Here is a 25,979-nt window from a genome sequence, read left to right as displayed (position 1 = left end):
TGGTCAAATATTTTACCCTGAGGCATAACTGTACGCTTGCAAACTGTGCATCAGTGAGCAGACACACCTTAAAGAAAAACGCAATCATGTGACAGGTGCAGTTGTGATAGTCAACAGGGGGTGGGGGCTTGACAAAGGTGTGTCTCTGATAGAAGAGATTTAAGGCTTGTGGCTTCGTCCTCAGTGTGATTCCCGTGAACAGCTGCTGTCGGCTCAACTTGGCTGCAGTCATGGCTCGCCTCTCCTTCTCAGAAGTGGGCCTGCTGCTCCTGTTAGTGCTGGCTTTGGTGAGTATTCAATCTACTCTATCAAGTGACTTTAACATCGACACACTGGGGCATGCTGCAGGGCAGGGGTTTATTTTTTAAGTGGTCTAATTTGCAATTATTTAAAATGCAATTACTGATAATAATGGGTTTAATTTATAAAGCACTTAATATTTGACTTAAAATCCCGAAGTGCTACAAGCAGTGAGCATGAACAGTTTAAAAATAGTACACAACACGGTAGAATGAATAAAAAGCAATAAAAAACAATAAAAATAAAAATAAAATAAAATAAAAGGGTGGTAATAAATAAAAGGTCTAGGGAAAGGCTCTATTGAAAAGATGGGGTTTGAGGCCTTTTTTAAAAGCTGTCTGTCGGGTGAGGAGTTCCTTGAGGTAGGGAGGGGCAGTTCCATGGATACACTTGGGTGAGGACGGAGACCTTGAATTCGATCCTCAGTTCCCCGGGGAGCCAGTGTAGTGCTTTACTAATGATTCCAAAGCACACTTAGAAAACATATGATTCATGCTTACACTGTTATTGTTATTACTATATTAAGCAGCATGCTCGTGTTATTAAGCAGCATGCTCGTGTTATTAAGCAGCATGCTCGTGTTATTAAGCAGCATGCTCGTGTTATTAAGCAGCATGCTCGTGTTATTAAGCAGCATGCTCGTGTTATTAAGCAGCATGCTCGTGTACAGTATGCCAGGTTTTGACCGACAAACATTGATCATGATTTGACAGACAATAGTAAACATAAAAAGGAATGTTTTTTTTACCCTATTTTGGCATTTCATAATATGTGTGATGTCATGAAGATGACACATGAGGGTACATGGTGTTCCCAGCCCTCCATATAGTTGTGTCTAACACAATGGACACAAATGAATCAAAGAAAAGCAAACCAAAAAAAGATGTTTGTGTAGGCTGGCTTCAGTTCATGGGTGGTTCTATTGTAGGGGTAACACTGACCTTGGACCCCTCTTAAGAAGTACAATATAAGAGAAGCAGAAGTTTCAGGTGTGGGCCATCATTCATTATACTTTTAGAATTTGCTGCGGGCCAATTCAAAATGGACTCCGGGCCGTAGTTTGGACACCCCTGCCTTATAATGTTGACATCTTGAACACTGTCTTCGTCTCTGTTTACCCGCATTTAATGTGCCACTGTCATAAATAAATGACCCCACCACTGCCCCCCCTCCCCAGTAAAATTGGTCCACTGCTTCAGTTGTGTTACGTGTGCTTTGAATACCATGTTCGTCAGTATTACCTTTATGTGCATGTTGTGTTTAAAGTTGAATTCATTCTAACGTTGATGGATGTCTTTGTCACTTTGTCTTGTAACATGATGTCACTTGTTCGTTACCACCTGGAAATGTTGGCATGGCTGTTTTTTGACACACTAAATCAGAAGTTGATTTGTATTTTGTTTGTCAGGAAAAATGTTTGACATAACATGAGAGCTCCAATAACCCACACAAACACTCACAACCAAAAACACACACTTTATTTATCTATAGGGCGCCATTTGTACATAAAACCAACACATGAACATCGAAGGGCACAGCACAGTAAAAGATGGAAGAAAGAATTATATATATTCGATTAAGAATAAGAGGATAAAGGGAGTCCATTGGAGCTTTGAACACAACTTAAAATAACTTGAAATCTGGTGCTTTCTTTGTGGCCTTGCTCTGTAGACATGCCGCTGCAAATCTAAATGATTTATTGCTTTTTTTCTTGAGTAAAAAAATGTATGAACATTCCACTAAACCAGCCTGCTAGTAACAAAGACAGGTATAATTATCTCAATATCTCTTTCAGAGAGAATTGGTTGAACTGTAGCAAATACAATTTCTAAGCTGGTATAAATGTGGCATTAATGTTGTGTTGATTCAAAATTCCGATCTGGATCTAGAGGCATGCTTAGACTCTTTGTTTGGGGCTTGGCCACGGACTTTTAGTTATTCAACTCGTCTCTGTTTCTCTCTCATTTTTTTTAACCTTTCTCTGAATTACAGCAGATGTTTTTATTTGCTTAATGTGCATTGAACCAGTTTATTGATAGGGTTGATATCATTTGGTCTTAGGGAGATGAACAGTTGTGTATTCTCAGCATAGCTATAGAAATAATTGTGTGTTCTCTGATGATATTTTCCAGTGCGACATATAGAAAGTGAACTGAACACAGGAGCCACTGCCTCAAAACCCTGATTTCCTTTTCCCACACATTCATGCTGTGGCTGATCAACTATATTGATCTGTGCTGTAGTCATTAAAGCCCTCACATCACCTTTGTTCTTAATAATTAGCTCCCAATAGTGGTTCATGTTTAAATTCAAGCTTCTTAAATGTAGTTGGTGCTATAGCGTTGAAATATATATATATTTTAGCAGCTTTTTATTGGAGCTCTTGTCTAAATTCTAAAGAGGAAGGAAGGATCACTCATAAGACTAAAGTCATATATAATCATACTGCCCTTGTTTCACACCTTGATTTTGCTGACTGTGTGATGAGTTTGACAATGTTATTTCATATTTGTATATTGGCAGAAAATTAAACATTCAAAAGCAAATTAAATAGTTATGTGTGGTTTCCTTTCAGGTGCTCAGTGCCGAGTCAGGACGGAGAAGGAAAAAGACCCTGAGGAGGAAGAAGAGGGAGTGGATCATTCCTCCTACCAAGCTCATGGAAAACACTGACTACCGACACAAGAAATTCATTGCCAAGGTTTGATCCAAATATTATTTCACACAATTTGCATACACAGTCATTATAATGTGTAGACTGGATGAGCTTCAATGTTAAAAAAGTAAATAAAAAAACTTGTTTCTGTCACCACTTTGCCTGCAGTGAGCCAACCTGTTTAAACTGGTTTCAGTCCTCAGCTATGCTGCTATGCTATAGGGTAGGGAACATAGTGTACCAGTAACAGAAGCCACGCCTGCATTGGTCATTTATGAGTACAAATATGGGTGTACCCCAAGCAAACCTGTTATTAACTTTTATTTGTGCAGAGTGATAAATATGTATTGCTATAAATTAGTGCTTGGCAACGATTACCATTTTTAATCGTGATTAATCGAATGATTTTCTTCGATTAATGCGCAAAATTCAATAATGAATTCAAAACCAGTGTATTGCGCACTTTTATTTTAAAAGCACTGCTATAACAAAAGTGCAATAGCATTTGGTTTGCAAACACTTTAAACAGTATGTAAACACAGTAGCAGTTAAAAATATTTCTTGTAAATCTCTACTTCAACATGAATTAATGTAATCAAATCAAATATAAAACCAAAGCTATGTGCCACTTAACATTTTATCTAGTTAAAGAAAAACAAGTTACCCTCAGAGTCCAGTGAGAAGAAAATTAAACTTTGCAGTGGTTACAAATGACTCTGGTTCTATCAACTCCGACGTCTGGAAGAGATGTCCAATGTCCATGTTTCTGTCCTGCCACTTTTCTTCTGTTTCGGTCATGTGAGCGCTGCAGCAGTCTTAGGCCCGCCCCAAATGCTCTCATTGGTTGAGACACGTAATGACGCCCATCCTAAGCCAATAGAGTGGCGAAGTCACGCCCATCTACTTCCGGTCCATGGGACCTTATTTCGGAAAAATTATGCATTGAAGTCAATGGAGAGAGAAAACGTATCTTTCGATCCCGTTTGAATTGTGCCATGAATTACACATATGATGTTTGTCAATCTTAAAAAATCATTTCCATGTCAAAAAAGTCACAGTTTGTCGTAAAACTGTTGAAATATAAGACTATGAAAAATACGCAACTAGAAAGACTACAAATCCCAGAGTCGCGTAAGTGATGTCACAATTGTTTTCCTCCACTAATGGCGCATTTCCACTACACGGCCTCGCTCAGCCTCGCTCGGTATGGCTAGGCCTCGTTAGGACTGGCTCACTTTATGGCGCATTTCCATTACAGTTTAGGAACTGGGGTAGTATCTATAGTAACGCAGTGTAGGCGGAGCCGTGACGTCATCTTCAATGAGAACCCCAGAAAAACAACACAGCCGTTAGCTGTTAGCACTCAGAGCTCACAGCTCCTCATATATGTTCAGAAACTAGACAAAAGTTAAACAAGTACAAACCACAGACTGCCTGTGTCATGGTGAATACAGTCGCTGCTTTATTTATGTCTGTATAGGCCGTTGTTGTGAGTGTGGACGGTCGGAGCATATACTGCGTTAGCTTAGCCAATCTCCATTTAGACAACACGCATTTTAAAAGGTTTTTCGCCTGCCGTCTGTCTGCAGACTTGACAAAGCATTAATTCATGGTTTTTACTAACCGGTATCAGTATGTTGTTACTTCGGCATCATTTTGAAACGTGTATTACAATTAAATCACGGTCAAATATGTCCATCTTGTTGTAGTTGTAGCCCCCTTGCCAGCGATTCTCTCTCTAGTTTAGCATACTCAGCCCGACTCAGCCTCGTTGTCTCTGGCCCTAGACCCACGATTTTATGAGGCCAGAAAAACTGTGAATTAGGACCCGCCGGCCGGTACTAGGCCAAGTGGAAACGCAACTAAAAACGGGCCGCTGACATCACAGCCCTCTTAAACCGTGCTCCGCGCTGTAGTGGAAACGCGCCATTAGAGATAGCTTAGTGGAGCGCCATATAGATATAATCTATCTATATGGTGCTGGCTAAGATAAGATAACTTTAACAAGATGCCTGTGTGCTTAGTACCAGGTTGTTATCATACCAGCAATGGGTCTTGCTCGTTCTTTCGCTTCCCGTCTGATGAAAGGACCAGGAGTGTCTGGATCAAGCTAGCTAGTAGCTAGCACGTTAGTTAGCATTACAGCCTTGTCATCTTTATTAGCCTTAACATGAAGTAACATTAAGTAACCCAAAATGTTAAACAGTAAGAGTAGTAGTCATTTTTCGTGAACCCTTTGAAGAGTACTGTCACACCGGTGTGATCATTCTATAATACACAATTTAAGCCCGGGGGAGAAATGCTAACGCTAACGCCACATTAGCATCGGCGATCTTTTGCATTTCATGCTATCTGCACAAATGGTTGACATTAAACATTAAACATTAAAAAGACCAGGCAGTTCAGAGAGAATCAAAGGAAGACAGGCAGGCAGGCAGCTTTGCATGACATTCATAGTGAGGGTAGTCAATCCTTTTTTTGACAAGACAGCAGTGACGGCCATCTTGGTGACGTGTGTTTTTGTGCGAGACCGGAGATGTAGTTCATTGAGCGTTTCACACAAACAAATGTGTTATTTCACAGTTTTACGACATTTTTTTTTTTTTTCTGATTTGCAAAATTATCTTTTAAAGGTGGGCTCGAGATCGCTAGAATTTGAAAATACACAACCGGAGAAAATCTGCCACTTCCTTACAGAGCCCCTCCTCCAACACACACGAACGCGCACATGACCAATGAGAGCACGAGATAAGTTTGTGCACAGATGGAAGGCTGACAGGCAGGTAGGCCATCCAGTTATTTTAGCCGGGCCGGCTAAAATTATTGGTCGTGCTTTTTACAGTACTACGGCTTCCACAGATGACATTTTTTTATGGATTTTTTGTCAAAGCACTTCAGATATTCATTGCTATCGGGATGTTAAGAGCATTCCATGGAATATAACAAAAAGTGTATCTCGAGCCGGTTTCTCAAACTTACCTACCCCACCTTCAAATTGACAAACATCATATGTGTAATTCGTGGCACAATTCAAACGGGATCGAAAGATAATCTTTCTCTCTCCATTGACTTCAATACATAATTTCTCCGAAATAAGGTCCCATGGAGGTCCACCGGAAGGGGAGGGACTTCGCCACTCTATACTGATCAACATCCCACCCCTCCTGTTTGTCTGTATGTGTATTCAGAGCCAGTGAGCAACAGAATTTTAAAATAATAATATTAATTAAAAAAACTTTAATGATCAGCCTTAATTAATTAATTTGTAACTGTCAAAAACCAAAGTGGCTTAGGTTGAATGTCCTGCAACACTAATAGTGGACTGAACTTTGAGGTTTTGTTACAGTTTCAATCAACTCACTTTGTATTACTGTAGTTACATTACACTGGATATGGATGTTATCGTCCTGAATAAAATATTGAAAGATTCTTAATAGAACTCTGGTTTGAAAGCTTGGGTTGGCGTCTCCTTCATAGGTGCTATTGGTTCAACAATAGCCAAAACAAGCGTTTGAATTGAACATTTAAATAGCAATTATTATAACATTGTTAAAGAAGCCCTATTATGCAAATGTGAAGGTTCATTTTTGTATTTTGTTCCTCTATTGTGACATGACAAAAGGTCTTTATTTATTCTAATGGAGGCGTTTCAGGCAGATGGGGACATTTGGGGGAGAGAAACTCCCTCTAGAGGGAACTTCGGGATGTTAGCCTATGTAGACCATTTACCAGAGGTGGGGGACTCGAGTCACATGACTTGACTCGAGTCAGACTCGAGTCGCATATTTTTGGACTTGAGACTTGCCACCACAGTGACTTGGGACTTGCTTGAGACTTGTAGGTTAAGACTTGAGACTTGCTCATGACTTGCACATGTAGGACTTACTCCCACCTCTGCCATTCACAAAAACCTATATAACACACTACAGGAGAGGAAAACCTGAATAGCAAGTCCATGATTCCTCTGTTTGTGTTTTGTTGTCAGATACGCTCTGATAAAAACTTAGGTGAGTCGGTGGATTATTTTCTCACTGGACAAGGAGCTGACAAGGAACCCATCAATCTCTTTGTAGTGGACCGAAATACTGGGTTTGTACGCATCACTGAATTACTGGACCGGGAGAAACACCAATTCTACAATGTAAGTCTTTCTTTAAAGTTCTACTGTCCTGAAACCTGACGAAGACTGGTGGGAGAATAAAGCTCACGTTCCTTCAGTCACAGAGCTTTACTGAATGTCACTAGCCTACCCTTGTGCATATATTGTTTTGGACTTTTGTTTCAGATCAGATCAAAAGAGGTTAATTGTCATTATACTTGAGATACTATAGATGAGATGTGGTAGGCTTCTCTATGCATTTAAAAATAACAACTAATACATGTAAGCAGGGATTAAAACAGTGATTAGAAACCGTTATAGCAGCAAAGAGAATACAAATAAAGAAGGCACTAGTAACGCCCAAATATTTCAGATGATTGTCAACGTTTTGTGCAAGCAGTTTGTAATGTTAACGAAGCTTCAAATAAATGTAGTAATGAACCTGTATGTAAAGTTTAAACAAGGAAGTTACCTGGCTTAAATTCCCACAGACCTTAAGAAACGCATTTGTGACAACCAAGCGCCATAGGGATGAAATATGCTTCCGCATAACAGTTTAGTTTAATAGGTATGTATTTTAAGAGACCAGGCTTGGCACAAACACAAAACAGCAGCAATAAGAAAGTGCAGATGTGACAGCTGTGACATCCACAGTCAGGCAATGGATGAAAGTTAATTTTCTTTCTTCTGAACAAACCTGCTAAAAAATGCTGCGAGAACACGCAGGAAGCTCCGAAAAAAATCTAGTGAACCAACATTGAATTGAGGTTTGGGTGTCTGTATTCTATCTTCAAAGATCAATAGTAAAGTGTTTCTTCATGTAACTCATGCAGCTAACAGGGGTCGCAAGGTTCAAAGACGGGATGAAAGCAGAGAATGATGTCCCACTGACAGTCGTGGTTCTGGACCAAAATGACAACCCTCCTTATTTTGAGCTGCAAATCGGCAACATCACAGAGGAAAGCAAACCAGGTAGTGTCACATTGTTGAACACATATCAGCCTGCTGCTGTGAGAGAATGATGGAAACAGTCAGAACTCAGAAATATGTTACTGTTTATTTCTGCTGTCAATCAAATGTGACCAAAACACAGTCCACATCAGAGTTGGTAAAAGTACTCACATACTTTACGTTTAAAGTGGACCTATCATGCTATATTTGAATAATATATTGTAGGGCCATACCTATATAAAACATGTCTGTGAAGTTTCTTTTTCCAAATACCAAACAGATCATGCATTTTAGCCATGCCTCATTTCGCTCTATTTTGCTCTCCTCCAGCCTGTCTTTGCATGAGCTGCAGCTGACCACGCCCCCCTGCAAAGGAGGGGGCCGAGTTACGAGCGTCATGTTACCATGCTGTTACCATGCCACAGCAACCTCTCATTCCCCTGATAGGTGGAGAGTTGGCCATATAGGCGGAGCTCCTCGTTCCTGACGTCAGAGAAATTTCAAATCTGGATCAGTTTTTATCAGATCCGTTGCAGCCCCGTTTTTAGAGATTTGGGTATGGAGGAAAATAGAGAGGGTTGTGTTTTCTGACACTTGGTGAGTTCCCTGGAACACCGGGGACACATATTCATGTATAAAAGACGTACAAAAGTGCATTTTGCATGATAGGTCCCCTTTAAGTTAAATCAGTAAAGCAACATTAAAAACAATAAAAGTCCTTTATTTAAAATGTAATTAAAATAAAAAAGGATGAAAATATAAATGCACTAAAAGTGATAAAAGTAAAAGTACTTATTTTTCCTAATAGCCCATAACTACAGTAACCAACAGGGGTCAACGCGTAACAATGGCCTTACATTATGTAGAAGACACTTCAGCTTTAAAAATTCCGCAAAGTTCAAAACTCAACGGAAACTAAAAAGTGTTGCACGCGGCTGGGATCGAAAGCGCTTGTTGATGATCGGAGATTATAAATTCGGCAATAAAATGTTAATTTTATCGGCATATTTTAACATGTGATGTAATGGCATGATTCCTTCCGATAATATTGCAGATCTGCTGTAAACTAGCTAACGTAGCTAACGTAGCCATATATTATGATTATACTGACAAAGCACACAATTATGAAACAGGCTTACTCTGCCAGTCACTAGCTGTGAACAGATTCTCTGAAATGTTATGGTTTGTGCTGTTTGCTGCAGGAAGCGTTGTGATGCAGATCAAGGGGAAAGATAAGGACCAACCTGGAACAATTAACAGTGAGATCAGCTACAGGATCGTGAGTCAGGAGCCCGCAGGCACCGGTCAAATGTTCACTCTAGACAGAAAGACGGGCCAACTGTACGTCAAAGAGGAAAACCTGGACAGAGAGGTGAGGCTTCTGGTCATTGTATATCAAACACATCTCACATATGTTGCAGCACCTTTCAAAAGAATAATACTTAATACAGAGTGGCTGCAAGGTGGTGCGGCCTTCTTTCAATTGGAAGGTTGTGGGTTTGATCCCAGCCCTTGCACTCAACATGTCGATGTATCCTATCCCAAGATACTTTACCCAAGTTGCTCCCAACGGCAAGGCCAATGTTGTGTGAATGTGTGTGAATGTTTGCTTACTACTCTGTATGATTAAATGGGTGAAAGATGACTTGAAGAATTTAAAGCGCTTAGAGGGGTCGATGAAGTGAAATATAAATACAGTCCATTTACCATTTACCATAAAAGAGTTTGCAGCCCTAATCTCCTCAGGCAGGTTGTTCCAAAGCCAGGAGCCCTTACAGCTAAGGCTCTATATCCTTTGCGTTTCAATCTGTACCTTAGAACAACCAGCAATAGACGCATCTCAGGATCTCAGGTTGTGGGAGTGGACATAGGGCAATAAGAGGTCTGATGAATAACTCCAGCTATGCCTCTCAGGGCTTTTGAAAGGAAGCCAGGATTCGTGTGATGTGGTCGTTTTTTCCAACCTGAGTTAAATTCAAAAGCAGAGTTTTGATTAAGCTGAAAACGGGAGAAGGATTTTTTTAAATGTATGCCAGGGAGGAGAGAGTCATTTGGCTGGAACAACTGTTTCAAACTTTTATGGAGTAAGAAATAGTCTGAGCTTGTCTAGGGTGAGGTTTTGGTCGAATATCAAGACTTTTGCAGTGCTGAGCGATGGACTGGGACAGAGAACCTATATGATGACCTACTAATCTTTTAGCTGCAGATGTCTAGAAGGCATTTTAGCAACTGTGCTTTGATAGTTTCAGGATCCCAGGGTTTTTACATAATTTGAATTAAGGCGGGATGAAAATACTTCAGTTGGAACAAGATGTTCTTTGAAATTCAATCAAGGAACAATATACAGCAGCACTGTTTTGCCCTGAAGGTCTGACTCACCCTGCACAGTATGATCACATGTCATCAGATATCAGAAGAATGTGCCTGTTTTCCCTCCAACAGACTATTGACTTCTACAAACTGGTCATAGAGGGGACTGATATGGGAGGGGGATCCAGCGGCCTAGTAGGGACAGGAACAGTGGAGGTCAAAGTCCTGGACATCAATGACAACATCCCCACCCTGGAAAAATCTGAGGTACACACACACACACACACACACACACACACACACACACACACACACACACACACACACACACACACACACACACACACACACACACACACACACACACACACGCACACACGCACGCACACACGCACACACACATTCCATTACATCCTTACGTTCTCAGGCACCTTGCTGCATTTCTTCAATGACCTTTTAAGGGTACAGCCACAAACCAGGATGCGGATGTAGTGTTGAACACATGGTTAACGCTGTACATGTATACAAAAAAAAGAATGCAACAAAACGACTTTTGGATGTTTTGATTTGTTTTGCTCAAAGTGCATTTACTCAAGTACTGTACTTAAGTACAATTTGGAGATACTTGAGTATTTACATTTTATGCAACCTTGTACTTCTACTCCACTACATTTATTTAATACCTTTAGTTACTTTGCAGATTCGGATTAATGATGTGAAATATAATCAACTCTTAAATAAGACCTTGGAATGTGCCCAGAGTAAATTCACAAGCTACCCTGCAGTATACAAAGTCATTCAAACTAGCTGCACCTTTACCAGCTTTGATAACACTTTAATGATCAATCATTATAAAACATATCATATATATTATTCTGAAATGGACCAATCTGCACAATGACTACTTTTACTGTCGCTACTTTAACTATATTTTGATGAGAATACTTTTCTACTTTCACTTGAGGAACATTTTGAATGCAGGACTTTTACTGAAACAGAGTATTCCTACACTCTGGTAGTTCTACTTTTACTCAGGTACAATATCTATACGTTTTCCACCTCTGCTCAAAATAAGTATATATGTTACCTTATTTCAGTTTTGGATGCCAGGTAAAAAGCAGACTTTAATGGACTTTGGTTGTAAAGCAATTGGTTGGAAAGTGAGGAATGCAAACCTGCAGTCTTTCTGCAAGAGGTGATGCTACTTGTTTCAAAAATAAGTTTGATTGTGTAGGAGTCTATAAGACAGTGAGCCTACTTGATGTATTACCTCTTTTAAAAAATAAGTCTAAAATGTGGGCTCTGATCTCACAAAATGCACTGCATATGGAACAGAGTGCTCCGTAAACCCACAGCCAGACACCAGTGTTGTGTATTAGCAGGAAGAGAACATTAATAAAGCACGGGACAGAGGATATGGGTACTAGTTTCTTTACTGTTACTCATGCTTAACCACCACAGCATCAACTCCCGGGCATACACTTATTCTCGTAACATTGTATGTTACTGTGGTTACACTGTGCCCCCTATTGGCAGGAGTATATATATATATACACAACAACCAGCAAGCGTTTTATTTTGGCTATATTGTTGGTCAGCTTGGGGAGGGTGTCTCTCGACTGTTTACAGCAGCCGCACTGGATTTTGAAAACCACAGAGCTTGCATCGTTTAAGCACGCTCTGAAGGTGTGTGCTTTAAGCTGGGCAATGACTATCAGTCATATACACCAAATGTTTACGGAACAAGATGGTCTTAAGCTAACCACTTAATGTTTTTCTCAAAGTGCATCAGATCTTTAAAATGGAAACTTTTCTTTAATTATTCCTGTCATTTTTAAAACTGCGACACAAAGCCTATTGCAGAAAAAGTTATATAGCAAGTGAGGTGTGAGAGGCAGATAATTAAGAGGGAGAGAGAACAAAGGGAAGAGGATATAGAGATGAATGAAAAGAGAGATGGTGTCTGTCGTGTGACATGTTACCTTTACTTTAACGATTTAACTAATTCATTCATTTTCAGACAATTTGGGATAATTTTAGCCTTTTTTGCAGGTCCAGATTATAATGTTGATTTTTCAATTGATAATTTAACTCAGTTGAATCTGAAGACTTAGGCGCATGGTGAAGACATGGTGAAGCTCTTGGTGCAATCCTTGTTGGTCCAAACAGTCCGGAAGCCATCAATGGAAAAGTGGTAGTCAGATATATCCTGGTCTGTGCATAAGGTGCAGCCATGTTCTCATAGAGCACATTCAAGTGTGATGCCACTGCTACTCGGCTGAAGGGTTAAAGTATGGAGCAACAGATAAAAACTAGTTACATTAATGCATATTCAATTTAATGTTCAAAAAGACTATTTTGATTGACAGGGTACAGGTACGATCAGTGGTGGGACTTTCTGGCACAGTACTGAATTGATTTTAATTAGTAATGACTTTTTATCTATCTGTAATTATTAGTGCTGAGCAACAATAAAGCAATTTAATCGCGATTAATCACATGATTTTCTGCGATTAATCACATTGTTATGTACAAAACAAAAGTCATGCATTGCAAACTTTTATTTTAAAAGTACTGCTATACACGCAATAACATTTGGTCTGCAAACACTTCAAACAAATAAGGTACGTTTTAACAGTAGTATTCCCTTTACACAGTAGCAGTTAAAAAATGTCTTGTAAATCTCAACTTCAACATTAATTAGTGTAAACAAATCAAATATCAAACCAAAGCTATTTGCCACTGCAAGGGCATTAACATTGTATCTAGTTTGTTATACAGTAGAAGTTACCCTCAGTGATCAGAAAATACTTTGCAGTGGTTACAAATACCTCTGGTTCTATCAACTCCGCCGTCTGGAAGAGATGTAAAATGTCCATGTAAGAGTTCGGTACCTTTCTCCATGTTTCTGTCCCGCCAGCCCTAGTGAATATACAACTGAATGTGTAATACGTACATTTCCTCAAGGCTCCTGGGGCCTTTATTCTTTAACATCTACAAGCTAATGTGACATTTTAACTGAACTTTAAAAGTAACATCAAGAAGGCTAGTGTCCCAAGGGTCAAGTCAAGGGTTCAATTACTTTTCTTATCTCAGCACTGAATCTTAACATCTGCCACATTATGAGAAGCAGCAGCGTTCAGTTTGTATGCAACAGATATCTGATACTTCATCCTCGGGGCTGTTTAGTAAAAAGTCTAGTGCTGACAAGTCCACTGCACTTAATTCAGTCCCCACACCTCCTTTTGTTATGTTGATGAATGTATCTCTTTCATTATTCATTCGTGCTCCTCAAATGAAGACAAAAAGACAAAAGTATAGCGATGTAAAACATAGCTACTGGCCTCTGCAACTATGATGAGACACATGGTAACATGTAGTCAAAAAAGACTTTCCTTGGAAACCTGAGAGTCGCCGGTTCAAGTCCCCAAATGGACCACGTACAGACTGGTGCACTTTAGCAAGCAACAGTTAAAAGACCAGGCGATCGTGAACTGGCCTCTTTCCCCAAACCCTATCGGTTGCCTTTTACTTCTGAACAGTAGATGCTTTGATGATAACTGGAAACATCAAGCAAAAAACACCAGTTTTGTAAACAGAATAGACACATAGCTGACAGTAAGACTTTGACACATACTGTTGATCTAATTTTTCGAATCATATTTTCTGTTTGCAGTACGATGGGGAAGTGGAGGAAAATGTTGCCGATGTAGTTGTGATGAGAATCAAAGCTCTGGATAAAGACCTTCAACACTCAGACAACTGGCTGACTGTCTTCGAAATCGCCAAAGGAAATGAGGATAACATATTTTCAATTGAGACGGACAAGGAAACCAATGAGGGCGTCTTGAAGCTGATTAAGGTATTTATGTGACTTTAACACCATTGTACTTTATTTATCACACTTACTGTAACAAGTGTTGAGTGGTGCCCTAACATTTGCTTGCTGCATCGTATCTGTTCTTGTCCCCTCACTCAATTGCTTTTTACTCTCCAATCCGGTCCAAACAGGCTGTGGATTTTGAAGATGTCCAGAATCTTAAGCTTGGCCTGATCATTACGAATGTAGCTCCTTTTGTGAGGGGTGGTGCTATATTAATGGATGTGGAGGTCAAGATTGGAGAGGGTAATCCTATGGCTGCTGGAGCGGGTGCTGGAGGTGGAGGTGGAGGTGGAGGTGGAGGTGGAGGCGGCGGCGGCGGAGGCGGCGGAGGCGGCGGCGGCGGCGGTGGAGGTGGAGGTGGAGGCGGAGGCGGAGGCGGAGGCGAAGGCGAAGGCGAAGGCGAAGGCGACGGCGAAGGCGACGGCGAAGGCGAAGGTGTAGGTGGAGGTGGAGGTGTTGGGGTTGGGGTTGGGGTTGGGGTTGGGGTTGGGGTTGGGGTTGGAGTGGGTGTCGGTATTAAGCCAGGTGTCAAACCAGGAACAAAGCCTGAGCCAAAGAGCTATCCCATTAAGATAGCAGTGAAAAACATTCCAGAGGATCCAGCATTCATTCCAACCACCAAGAATGTTCCTGTATCAGAAGATCCAAATGAAGCACCTGAAGATGGAGTGATCACAGTGTTTGCTGCTGTCGATCCAGACACAGGGCTACCAGCTGAAGATGTCAAGTAAGTCATGCTGCAGGAAACATTACTTTACTTTTACCACAAATGTACCATGTTCACCATCTTAGTTTAGCAATTTAGCATGCTCAAATGTGAGTTATTTGCTTTACAATCACCCAATTAACATTTTGACTTGGTGATGATGACCCAATAGTTTTCAAACCATACCACTCAAAACGAAGTCTATCAAACTAATGGTGGCGTTATATGATAAGTAAGGGGATGACCACATTAATGCTTAGTTCGGAACAAAGACTTGCATAAAAACGTGTTAAAATGTGCAGCAGCTTGCAATTCTTATGTGCTGCAGCTTTCTGAAACATTAAACACGCTAATGCGACAAGACAAGAAGCTTCAGTTTTTCTGTAGCTGGATATCATTTGTTCCATCAAGACAAATTGTTGAAGTGAATATCCTTTTCCTCTGCCATTTCTACCGTCTCAGAGGTTCTATTTGACTTGACCAGTTGACTTCCCTATGTCCTTAGTTTAGCTAGTTGTCTCCTAGTGTTAGCTTCATACTCACACACATAATTCTCATCAATAAAGTGATTACGTGTTTTTCCCCAAATGTTGAAAGTATTACTTTAACCAAATTCTTCTTCTCCTTCTTTGGTTTACTGTATATTACTTATGATAATGTTTTTGGTTTTTTTCCAACTAATTTTTTTCCTAGTTATGCCAAAGCCTTTGATCCAGAAAACTGGTTTACCATCGATGAAAAAACAGCTGAGATTAAACTCAACAAGGTACCAGACAGAGAGTCACCTTTTGTGGTGAATGGTACCTACATTGCCAAGATCCTGGTGATCACAGATGGTAATCCCCTATTTACTTCATAGTCGTGTTGGCTTCTTGATTCACTTCTGTTTGAATAGGCGCTGTCTTTCCGTACTGAAGGACTCTCAATAACTCAACAAAACAGACCTCCATAAAAAATACTGCAGACATTATTAATATAAATATGGAATTATACTAGGACGTTAAGGTTTTCTCCAATGTACAATGCCTTGTTTTTGTATGCTGCTGCAACGCAAACATTTCCCAAATTGGGATCAATAAAGTACTTCTTATTTGATATTATAATATGCTGTTATGCACTCCAGTCTTTGTGCTGTTGGATTTACCAAACTGTTGTCATCCTCAGACAGGCCATCAAAGACCGCCACAGGAACAATAGCCATTCAAGTCCTTGACTCCAACGACCACTGTCCCACTCTGACCACCACCCACAGCACCCAGTGCACTGATGAAACAACTGTCTATGTTACTGCATTTGATGAGGATGTTGATCCCAACGGAGCTCCATTCACATTCAGAGTCATACCTGATGGGACACGAGGGAGCTGGGACGTAGAAGTCGTCAATAGTAAGAAAAAGTGGTTGATACAAACGATTTTCTTTCTTTTAGCATTATTTGTGATTTGTGTGGTTATATTCTTTTAGTACCACTACACTGTAATATTACTGAGGTTACAAGCTAAAGTAATAATGATAATACTATGTTATTTGACAGTGCTTTTTCCTTTGTTGTCAACAGAGACGAGTGCCGCGCTTCACTCTCATGATCCACTCTGGCCTGGCTTATATGAGGTTCAGGTGGAGGTGTTGGATGCTCAAGGTCTTTCTTGCCCATCCAATGAAATTTTTACCGTGGACGTTTGTACCTGTGTGGAGACAAAAGACTGCAAGATAAAGGCAGCCAAATTAGAAACTACTTCAACCGAGCTCTCTGCCCCAGCTATCAGCCTCCTGCTATCGGCAATGTGCTTATTGCTGTGTAAGTTGATCTTTAACAAATGCCTACAGTACACCTTATTAGGGATTATTACGGATGGGTCGATAACACTATTTAATGTCTGATACCTTTACCATAAGTGCCTTCTTAATCAAAAAACAATCCAATAGTCCTTTATTTCTCAAACTAAGTGCAGTGCTAGTTTTTAAGCAAGCTAGTAAATGTATTCAGGCCCAGACTGGCCATCAGGAGGACCGGGAGGTTTCCCGATGGCCAGTCTGTTGAGTGGCCTGCTGTATTGTGAACGAAACGCTGCGCAAATGTGGGTCTGCCTCACACAGGGTGCTGTCTGTCTATGATGTGGCCTGCCGACAGGGCCGTCCCTCCCTACAGGGTGATGGGAGAGGGGGGAGAGGGGGGAGAGGAGGGAGAGGAGGGAGACAGGAGAGGCTGGTTCAGGAGCCCAGACACACTCACAACTATAAATGAACCAAAAATAAATAAATAAACAACTTTCAGTGTTTTTTCATATTGGATATGGGATGTTATTGGTTATGATTTTATGATTATTGAAGAAGAAGAAGAATATGAAGGGATGAAACCCTCTGTAATGGTCTCACATGCAGAGCACACAGCACACAGTGAAATGTGTTCTCTGCTTTGAACCCATCCTAGTGCCAGGAGTCTAGTACTAGGAGCAGTGGGCAGCTATTGTACAGCGCCATGGGAGCAATGGGAGTGAGGGGGAAGGGGGGTGTCCGGTGCCTTGCTCAAGGGCAAGAAATGTATACAGTTCTGTTTCATATGGGTGTTCCCATAGATCTAGTCTCTTTATTTTCCCCTCAAAGTGCACCAGATTGATGCATTTAAAAAAACATCTTACCGGGGGAGCATGCCCCCGGACCCCCCTAGAGGATTTGAGGTCCACCCCCACTTAAAACATGTTCACATGTTCCCAAATACATTTGCACATTTTTTTAAATAGTAACCCCTGTCCATATGTTTATTATTGGGTAGATTTAAACTATAGGGCTATCACTATGGGCAGCACCGCTGTAAATATTCACAAATAAATCCATCAAAATGGCACAAAAGAAACTGGTAGTGGCCGGGTGTTTAATTCCCGGCCTGACTTATTGTCCCAGTCCGGCCCTGAATGTATTTAATGAAAATCAAACCATTATGCATTGAATTACAAGAAAAACGTACTGACAGTGTGATTTATATACAAGGGGGCATACATTCATCAGTGGTGGTGTGATGTATTGGACTGAATAACATCATTTAATAAGTGCCCCAAATAAGTATGGCTAAAAAAAATGATATGAGAGTTACTCCCAATTCACAACTCTGTTTTTAGATGTATTCTTAACACTCTTGTATGAATAACATTGCTAATATTAAATACTCTGTGTCTCTTGAAATATTAAGATCTTGGAATAATTGTAAAAAAACCTTTGAGCTCAACTGAACTTGGCTTAACATTGAACTGCATGTTGTGCTTCTCTCTGCAGTTATTCCTCTTCTCATGCTGTTCTGTCAGTGTGGAGCAGAACTTTTTCCTGACAGTTTTCTTGACATGCCATGGGAGACCAAAGAACAACTCATATCTTACCACACTGAAGGCAGAGGCGAGGATAAGGTTCGCTTGCAATGTTGTTGTTTTTTATTGGGAAGAAAAGTATACATTAACTTCTTATTTTTAGTTTATCAATACAGAGAATCAGACAATATCCTAATATTATTGAAAATTAAAGTCTGTATAGAGATCAAGAGGTAATGTTGGTGAAAGAAAGCAGTGTAGTGGGTCAATGGGATATAAGATCAGTTACTCCTGTTACCACAGGGACACACAGGAAGGTTTAATATTGATAAACCTGTATGCGTTTCTGAGATAACATTGTCATTCTCCTGTTCTTTTTTTAGGAAATGCCACTCCATAGTATAACTGTATCATTGGGTCCCCAAAAGACATTTGGGACAGCACAAGGATCAAATTCCAAAGGCACTATTACAAATACTATAAAAAATAACCAGACAACTACAATCCATGATGAATTTTTGGAAAGGTTTCAGGACACCAGCCAAAGTTGGATGGAGGTCGACAACAACGCTCACAGGGATTTTGGCTATGGTTATGGCAGTGCAACAATCAGCAGAAACACACTACAACACACGACAGCTCACCTAACAGCTCTCTATGAGGATATAGCCTTACCTGACGCTTTCCTGAATGATTACTACTCACAGGTACGTTGTTAGCCTTGCATTCAGCTGTTTTTTTTCTTTTACAGAATTTCACCTTTAAAGAAATGTTCCGAAATTCTTGACACCAGTGTCTGTGCTATTCCTTTACCTTAAACAGAAAGCGATGTGTGCTTTGCCTGCGAAGGACTGTTCTTTGGAGTATCATTTTGAGGGCCAGGGATCCTCTGCTGGATCTGTGGGCAGCTTCAGCCTCCTGGAAACTAACAACGACCTGCAATTCCTTGATGACCTTGGGCCAAAGTTCAAGACTCTGTCTGATATCTGCTCCCCTCCTAAACCAACACCCAAACCTTCCCTGACACACAAAATAGTAGGTGCTGTCCAAACCACAGTAAATAAGGTTGAACCTGTTGTTATGCCCAAAGTTGAGCGAAGCGTTGAAACAGATCATACTGATGTCAAGAAAGAGACAGTCTTGTCATCTACTAACATCTCCAAATCATCCGTCAATACTGTAAGCACTGCCCATCAATCCATGACACTTCCTAACTCTAAGGTTACTAACATCAGTCATTCCACCACTCTGCCCCATCAAGCTCATCATTCTGCCAATCTGTCCCATCTAGCTCGTACAGTTTTCATACAGCCGCAGCCAGTTTATTACGCCACCAACCCTGTACTACAGCCCATGCACTATGTAGTTCAACCACAGCTACAGAACACGGTTATGCTAGCAGAGGGGTCCCATGGAGCTAATTTTCCAGGCTTGTATGTAGTCAGTGGGCCCCAATGCTCTCCTCCTGGGCTAGTGATTCAGGGCATTGAGGGCCCAAAAAGCCCTGCCAGTCCAGTTAGCCCCACCTTCTTTCTACCTGGTAGTCCAGGTGTGTCAACAGGCTCAGGCCCTGCAAAGGGTTGGAAAATGATAGGGCCAAATCCCGATGGTCAATACATGTTAGTTAAAGATAAGAGTAGACCAGATGATGCAGGTGAGGTTGACCCAGGCTCGTCTCAGGGCAATTTGCCCAGAGGTGCAATCCTGGTAAAAGAGGCTGCTCCCCCTCAGGGGAGTGTGCATGGCCTTCTGCCAGGACACACTGTTGCAAAGAGGGGGGGTGCTGTCGGGCAAACATGGGTTGGGCAGCCAGGAGTGATGGGGTTAGTGCCGGTAACAGCTTTTGGAATTGGTGTTGGGAAACCAGGAATGGGAATGGCTGTGAAACCAGAAGTCAGACAGGTTGGAATGTGGCAACCTGGGATGACTCAAGTTGGCATTAGGCAGGTCAGTACAAACCAGTACCAAGAAACTACGCAGTTGCAGCAAACAGCAGATACCAGTGGTATTCTAAAAGCATCAAGAATTAATTCACCAAAGGAAGACAAGACTACAGCAGTTGTAAATACCATCATTTCAGCTGAAAATCAGTTGAAGGATCCAGTTCAGAACATGAATTATGACATTGTTGAGGAAAAGCACGATGTCCCCTACATATCAATGCCTCTCGAGACAACACTTGATGATGAGGATCCTGGTAGGATGGTCCAAACTGCATTTGAAGACAAATTGGGTATCCAACAATGTCCTACACAAACATCAGAAACAGCTCCCACAGAATCCAATGTCCCACAACAAAACTCAGTGGAATCAGAACAGCAGGAAAATCATGTTCCTGCTAAAGGTTTTTCAGAGGAAAATATATCACTGGTCAATCAAATGTCGACCACAGAAGTGTGCCAACCTGGATCAGATGTCATTGATTTAGTTAATACAGGCAGAGAGAGTATAGAGATATCAACAATTCCTCAAGGAGAGGGATCCACATCTACTTTAGAACACATCAACATTGTAGACGATCAAATACAAGATATCTCAGAAGTCAAAGTGGACAGTCAAGAGTCATTGAAAGTGGTAAAAGAAGGACAAGCTGTTCATCTCACCATAGTTGAAGGTCTAGAGGACAAAAGTCAGGAAGTTGGGTCAGAAGCTCAATTAGATGATGTGACAGAGGACCAAATGGACAGGGATCTGGAGGAAGATGTCAGTCCAGCACAGAACGTTGTGTCAGACATAGAAACAAAGCAGGTAAATGCCACCTCTAATAGTATCCAGGGGGAAGTGAATATGGAGGAAATGACTGCAGATGGTGTTATCACAGTCAGTGATTCACATGCAGACGTAAAGGCTCAGGAAGAGCAACTGCTGGATTCTGATGTAGGACTCGATAGTATGCATGACAAATTGTCAGCAACTCTTCCAAACATGTTTTCAAAAGTGACTTTGAATGCATCTGAAGTTAAGTTGAACCTCGACCCAGAGTCAATGCCAGAACCACAGTTTGGTCAAAGTGAATGGACTATGACAGACAGAGGTAATGAAGAGACAGATAGTGCTGATGAAGCAATAACATCATCGCAAACTGTCAGCACTATTATCCTTGGTGATTCAAATCTGACATCAGCCACAGAAGAAATAACCACCCGAGTGCAAGAAGAGGTGTCTAATGGGTCAACCATGCCAACATTAGAGCAACACATGCATACAGCAAAAGACAATGGCTGTGGCCACCAAGAAGAAGAAAGTGGTACAGATGAAGTCAATGCAGATGCAGACAGTATGGAGAGAAGTGATGGAGAGAAAGAGAGTATTCTGGAGGAAGGAGTGCCACAGCAGAGTTGTAGCACCTCTGGTAACCTAGATGAAGACACTGGAAGACAAGATGCTTTCAGTTCTCAAATGGAAGATAACGACAGTGTTGATGAAGAGAAAGGTGAAGATTCTGTTGAAGCAATGGTGTCACCAGTACATCAACATTTCAAGTACTCAGATGACCAAGGTGAAGGGAATGCAACATGCATGAGTTCTCCAGAGGATCATAACTTAATCTCAGATGATAACATAAATGTTCCAGAGCAAGAGGAGGAGAGTTTTGAAGAAGGGGTGTTATCCATACACGAAAATGTTAGCATCACAGAACCCCAAGCTGCATTTGTTGAAGGAGAAGCTGTATCAGGAAGAAGACCTTTGGAGGATCCTTTTATCTCAGAATACAACAATGCTGTGGAGGAAGAGCTCTCAACTGCACATCACATGTCTTCCATCTCAGATGAAGACCGTGTACAAGAAGATGCATCGAACGCTGTTCAAGTAGAGGATAAGCTAAGCTCAGGTGGCAGTGATGGAGAGGAAGAAGAGGAACCGGCCCCCTTCATACAACAAGACAGTCGTTGTTCTGATGACCAAGAAGAAGAGAATGGAAGCGTAGACGCACCAGACACAAGTATTTACGTAGAGGACGAGAGCAGTAAGTTGAACCAGCAATTAGAAGACAGCTCTCTGTCTTGTCCCACTGAATGCTTATCTGAGGATCATTTGTATTTAGCAAGTCAAAATGCAGAGATGAATCCGTTGCCAGCTTCGTCAGAGGTGGGTAACACTCTAGAAATACCTTGTGAAGTTACTACACATCAAGTCAGGCAAGGGGTGGACTCTTCTCAGGTAGGAGACATAGCGTTGGATATTCCTGATAGAGAAGATACTATTGGTCAGGCGTTAGAGAAGCATACTAATATGGATCATTTTGATTCTCCTGTTATATCTTCTGAGGGAATGAGATCCTCCAGGGTTGCAACAGCACAGGTTTCTATGTCCAGTGAAGATAAAGAGGCCAAAGTTCAAATGTTTGAATCTGGAGATATCGCTTTGGAAAAAGGCATGGCAGAGGTCACTATTGATTTCGCGATTAGGGAGGGATTTGATGACAGTGCAACTGGTGCATCTGCTCAGGTAGCACCAACATCTTATTCAGAAATGAAAGTGGTAGAGAAGACCCTATCTTCAGACCTAGACTCAGACCTAGAATCAGACCTAGACTCAGACCTAGACTCAGGAGAGGTAGATGAGGAGGCTGGTAACCTCGTTCAGAATGAAGTAACTGGAGAAACAACAACTCTGATGGACGATGTGTCAAGAGCTTCTGATGACACGCATGGGGCTGAAGCAAGTGATGTTGAAGTGAGTCCTGTACAGCTCCAGACAGTCATGAGCCCAATTCCTCGTAACAAATCAAGAAAGAGCAAAGAGGATTCTAAGAAGAATCCTAAAAGTCCAAAAAGCCCCTCTGGAAAGTGTAAACAACAGTGAGTACTCTGAATTCAATGTTGCATTATCAACTATACAGAGACCCATACCGTTATATGTAGATGTCTGTTTGAGGTCCAAATGGGTGAAGAAGAGGGAGGTGCAACAATATTTAGGATTTTCTGTCTTTAAGGCCAAAATTGTTGTTTAATATCAAAATATGAACCTGCTACGTTGTTGCAAAAGCAAGCTGTGTCACGTCGCGCATCTTCAACACACTACCCAGGTGCCCACCCCCCTTACTTAATCAGAACAGAGTTTTATCAGTTTGGTGAGTACGTGTCAAACAGAGACGATTGCTAGAGTGTGTGTAAAAGGGAACTTTATATTTTGCTTGAGGGGGTTAACCAACTCTCCCTAGCAGTTTTTAAGGAGTTACCCCTTTACAGAGCCTTCTAAAGCTCCAAATAGCACAAAGAAGTTTATTTATGAACTTTAATTCCCAGAAGTTGTTCAACAAGATGCTAGTTGACTGCATCCTTTGGGACAGGATACTACAAAGACAAGAGTGACAAATATCAAACACAGATGAGTTGAGTTGAGGTAAAGTTGTTTTTTTACATAAAGTGATCCAACGTATCTTTCGGTTACAAGTAATTTGGTAAATGGATTGCATACATTAGTGCTGTCTGTAAGAACAAACCTTGTTGTTCGGATGTTTTGTTTAAAGTTTAAACTAGCATAAAATGGAAATTCTCAAGTAAAGTAAGTGACTCAAAACTGTACAGAAAGCTACTTGAGTGAATATATTTGGCTACTGTCCAACACTGATACTAACCATGACCAACCACAACCATCATTCTTAGATCCCATTTTATTATTGTATTACAGCATTGTTGTATTTTTAATGCAAGGCTCTCATTTGTGCATGCAGAGCTGAAATTCTCCTTTGCGAGGCTTCTCTTTGAGTTAGAATAAAATGCCATTGCCTGTTTTTTTTGTGAGATAGTTTTCAAATTGAATAAATCCCATATCTTCCATTTTGTATATTTTATTATCTAGTTTTTTCTTCACTATATAACCATGTTTTTATTGAAGCCATCTCTTCTAACATTCTTTGAGCTGAATGCAAATGTGAACAAGTAGCAGCACCTATTTAACTAGTTAAAACATAAGAAACCAAGCTGGATTTATGAGCATATTTTTCCGCATCTGCCTTTAGGAATAAGTGTGTGGAAGGTTTTTGGTGATTTGATCTATAAATACATTATTCAGAACAAATATTCAATTTATCTTTTTTTATATAATTTGTGATTCTTGGATACTGTCATCATTGCCTTTAAGTAAGTCAGTTTGATATTACCATATGGTGTAATGTATACAGTAAAACATTGGTGAAATGTGGGTTTTCTAAATACTCTGATTTTTGTGTAATAAAGACTTGTTTTCAGTTATTAATGAAGTCACTGCTTTCTGTCATGCATTAACAGAAATATAGCCCCTAAGGTTATTGGAAGGTTATATCTCCAAAAGCACTGCTCAGTGACCAATAGGTTACACTGTATGGCTGCTGGTGTCAAAGTGCGCCTGTGTGAGGGCAACCTCTGGTTCTAAAAAAATCAAGCCAATGTAAGTGTATTAAATCTGCATTCTCTCTAAGATGAGATCCAACAGGAGGCAATTCTACTGGTTGCAAAAAGTAGTCAGAACCTATGGAAGTCTATAAGAAAACGAGCCTACCTCTCACTTGATTTGTTACCTCAGCCTCCATCTCTAGTTTCAAGTCTTCGTTAATACAGCATGATGTTCGTTTAGTAAATGATGGTCCCATTTAGATTAAAATGTATAGTATATATACCAATAATAGACATAAACGCAGGGTATGTTTAATGACAGGTCTACCTTGTGATTGACAGGTTGCTACTACACTGTTGTTCATAATAACTACAATTATTTATTATTTTTATGGCACACTTTGAAAAACAGCAAACTCTCAAGGTGCTCCACATAAAGCGAAAACAAGTGCAACTATAAAAATGCATGTACTGAAAAAAAAATAAAAAATTGGTAATGATAATTAGTCTAAAGATTAGATTAAAAATCAGCAAGTGTTGCTTTGTGTGAGTTGGTTCTTCGAGCGTGGCTACAGTGAGACCTCCTGTGCATGTCATCTTTTTCCAGAGCACATTGAGAAGGTTGGGATTTCTGTGTGCTGGTGAGTACCCGGGCCGCACTGCTTAAGACATACAGTATATCTGCCTCTATATTGCATATAAAATTCAAAATGGCCGACTTCCTGTTGGGTTATGATATGCCGCGAAGAGGCTTTTTTGTGCATTTATATATACAGTCTATGGTCTCACCCAGTCTATTGTCTCACCACGTTACATATTCCTACTAAATAACAGACTTGTAGATGAAACAACAATGAGGGGCTCAATTGTAGCAATTTTGTATGAAGCACTATAGAGCCCCTTTGCGTGCACCAATAAATGAGACCCCAAAAATAATGTGCCGAAAAGTCCAGCTTTGAAGCACCTTTGGGCCCTCAACAAACGCGATGAATTCTGCCAATAATAATAACTTTCAACAGGTTCTTCACCTCGACTCCGTCGTTGCTCAGGCCTGCAATAATGATTGTATTAATAATAATAATAATTAATTAACTTATTAATTATTCAAGACAAATAAGTAGAACAATCTTTAAAAAAGTTTCCACCTTTTCAGGTACATAATCAATTGTTGTAAGTCATCAAATAAATCAAATTAAGTGGTAAGTGAGATATTGTCAAATGTCTGTCTTTGTCTTTGCACAGATGCATTAAAGCACACTGGCATGACATTATTATAATTGAGGTTTTTATGCTAACATGACATGCTGCTGAAGTCGCTAAATCTGTTAAGTGTCCATGAGGCTTGAAGACTGATTATAAAAATTAGATAGGGCAAGTTAGAGTTCTGGGTTGTGTTGGGTTCAGAATTCCAGAAAAGACAGACAACTTCTAAGTTTAACTATTTATTGTGTAGAGAGCA

The 25,979-nt window shown here is 40.5% G+C and overlaps 1 protein-coding gene across 1 annotated transcript; it reads left to right on the top strand.

Moving 5' to 3' along the window:
* Nucleotides 1-205: 205 nt before the first annotated feature.
* Nucleotides 206-24,379, top strand: LOC117479795. The gene is made up of 14 exons (XM_034126879.1): nt 206-287; nt 2,876-3,001; nt 6,942-7,097; nt 7,889-8,027; nt 9,209-9,378; nt 10,449-10,583; nt 13,993-14,178; nt 14,328-14,926; nt 15,599-15,741; nt 16,070-16,291; nt 16,463-16,702; nt 18,175-18,302; nt 18,587-18,910; nt 19,026-24,379. Exons 1-14 carry the CDS (start codon nt 231-233, stop codon nt 23,007-23,009), a joined length of 6,609 nt encoding a protein of 2,202 aa, XP_033982770.1. The 5' UTR covers nt 206-230; the 3' UTR covers nt 23,010-24,379.
* The last annotated feature ends 1,600 nt before the right edge of the window (nt 24,380-25,979 follow it).

The sequence above is a fragment of the Trematomus bernacchii genome, unplaced genomic scaffold (genome assembly GCF_902827165.1).
Source record: "Trematomus bernacchii unplaced genomic scaffold, fTreBer1.1, whole genome shotgun sequence".
NCBI lineage: Eukaryota > Metazoa > Chordata > Actinopteri > Perciformes > Nototheniidae > Trematomus > Trematomus bernacchii.
This window is presented reverse-complemented; position numbering and strand designations above follow the sequence as displayed.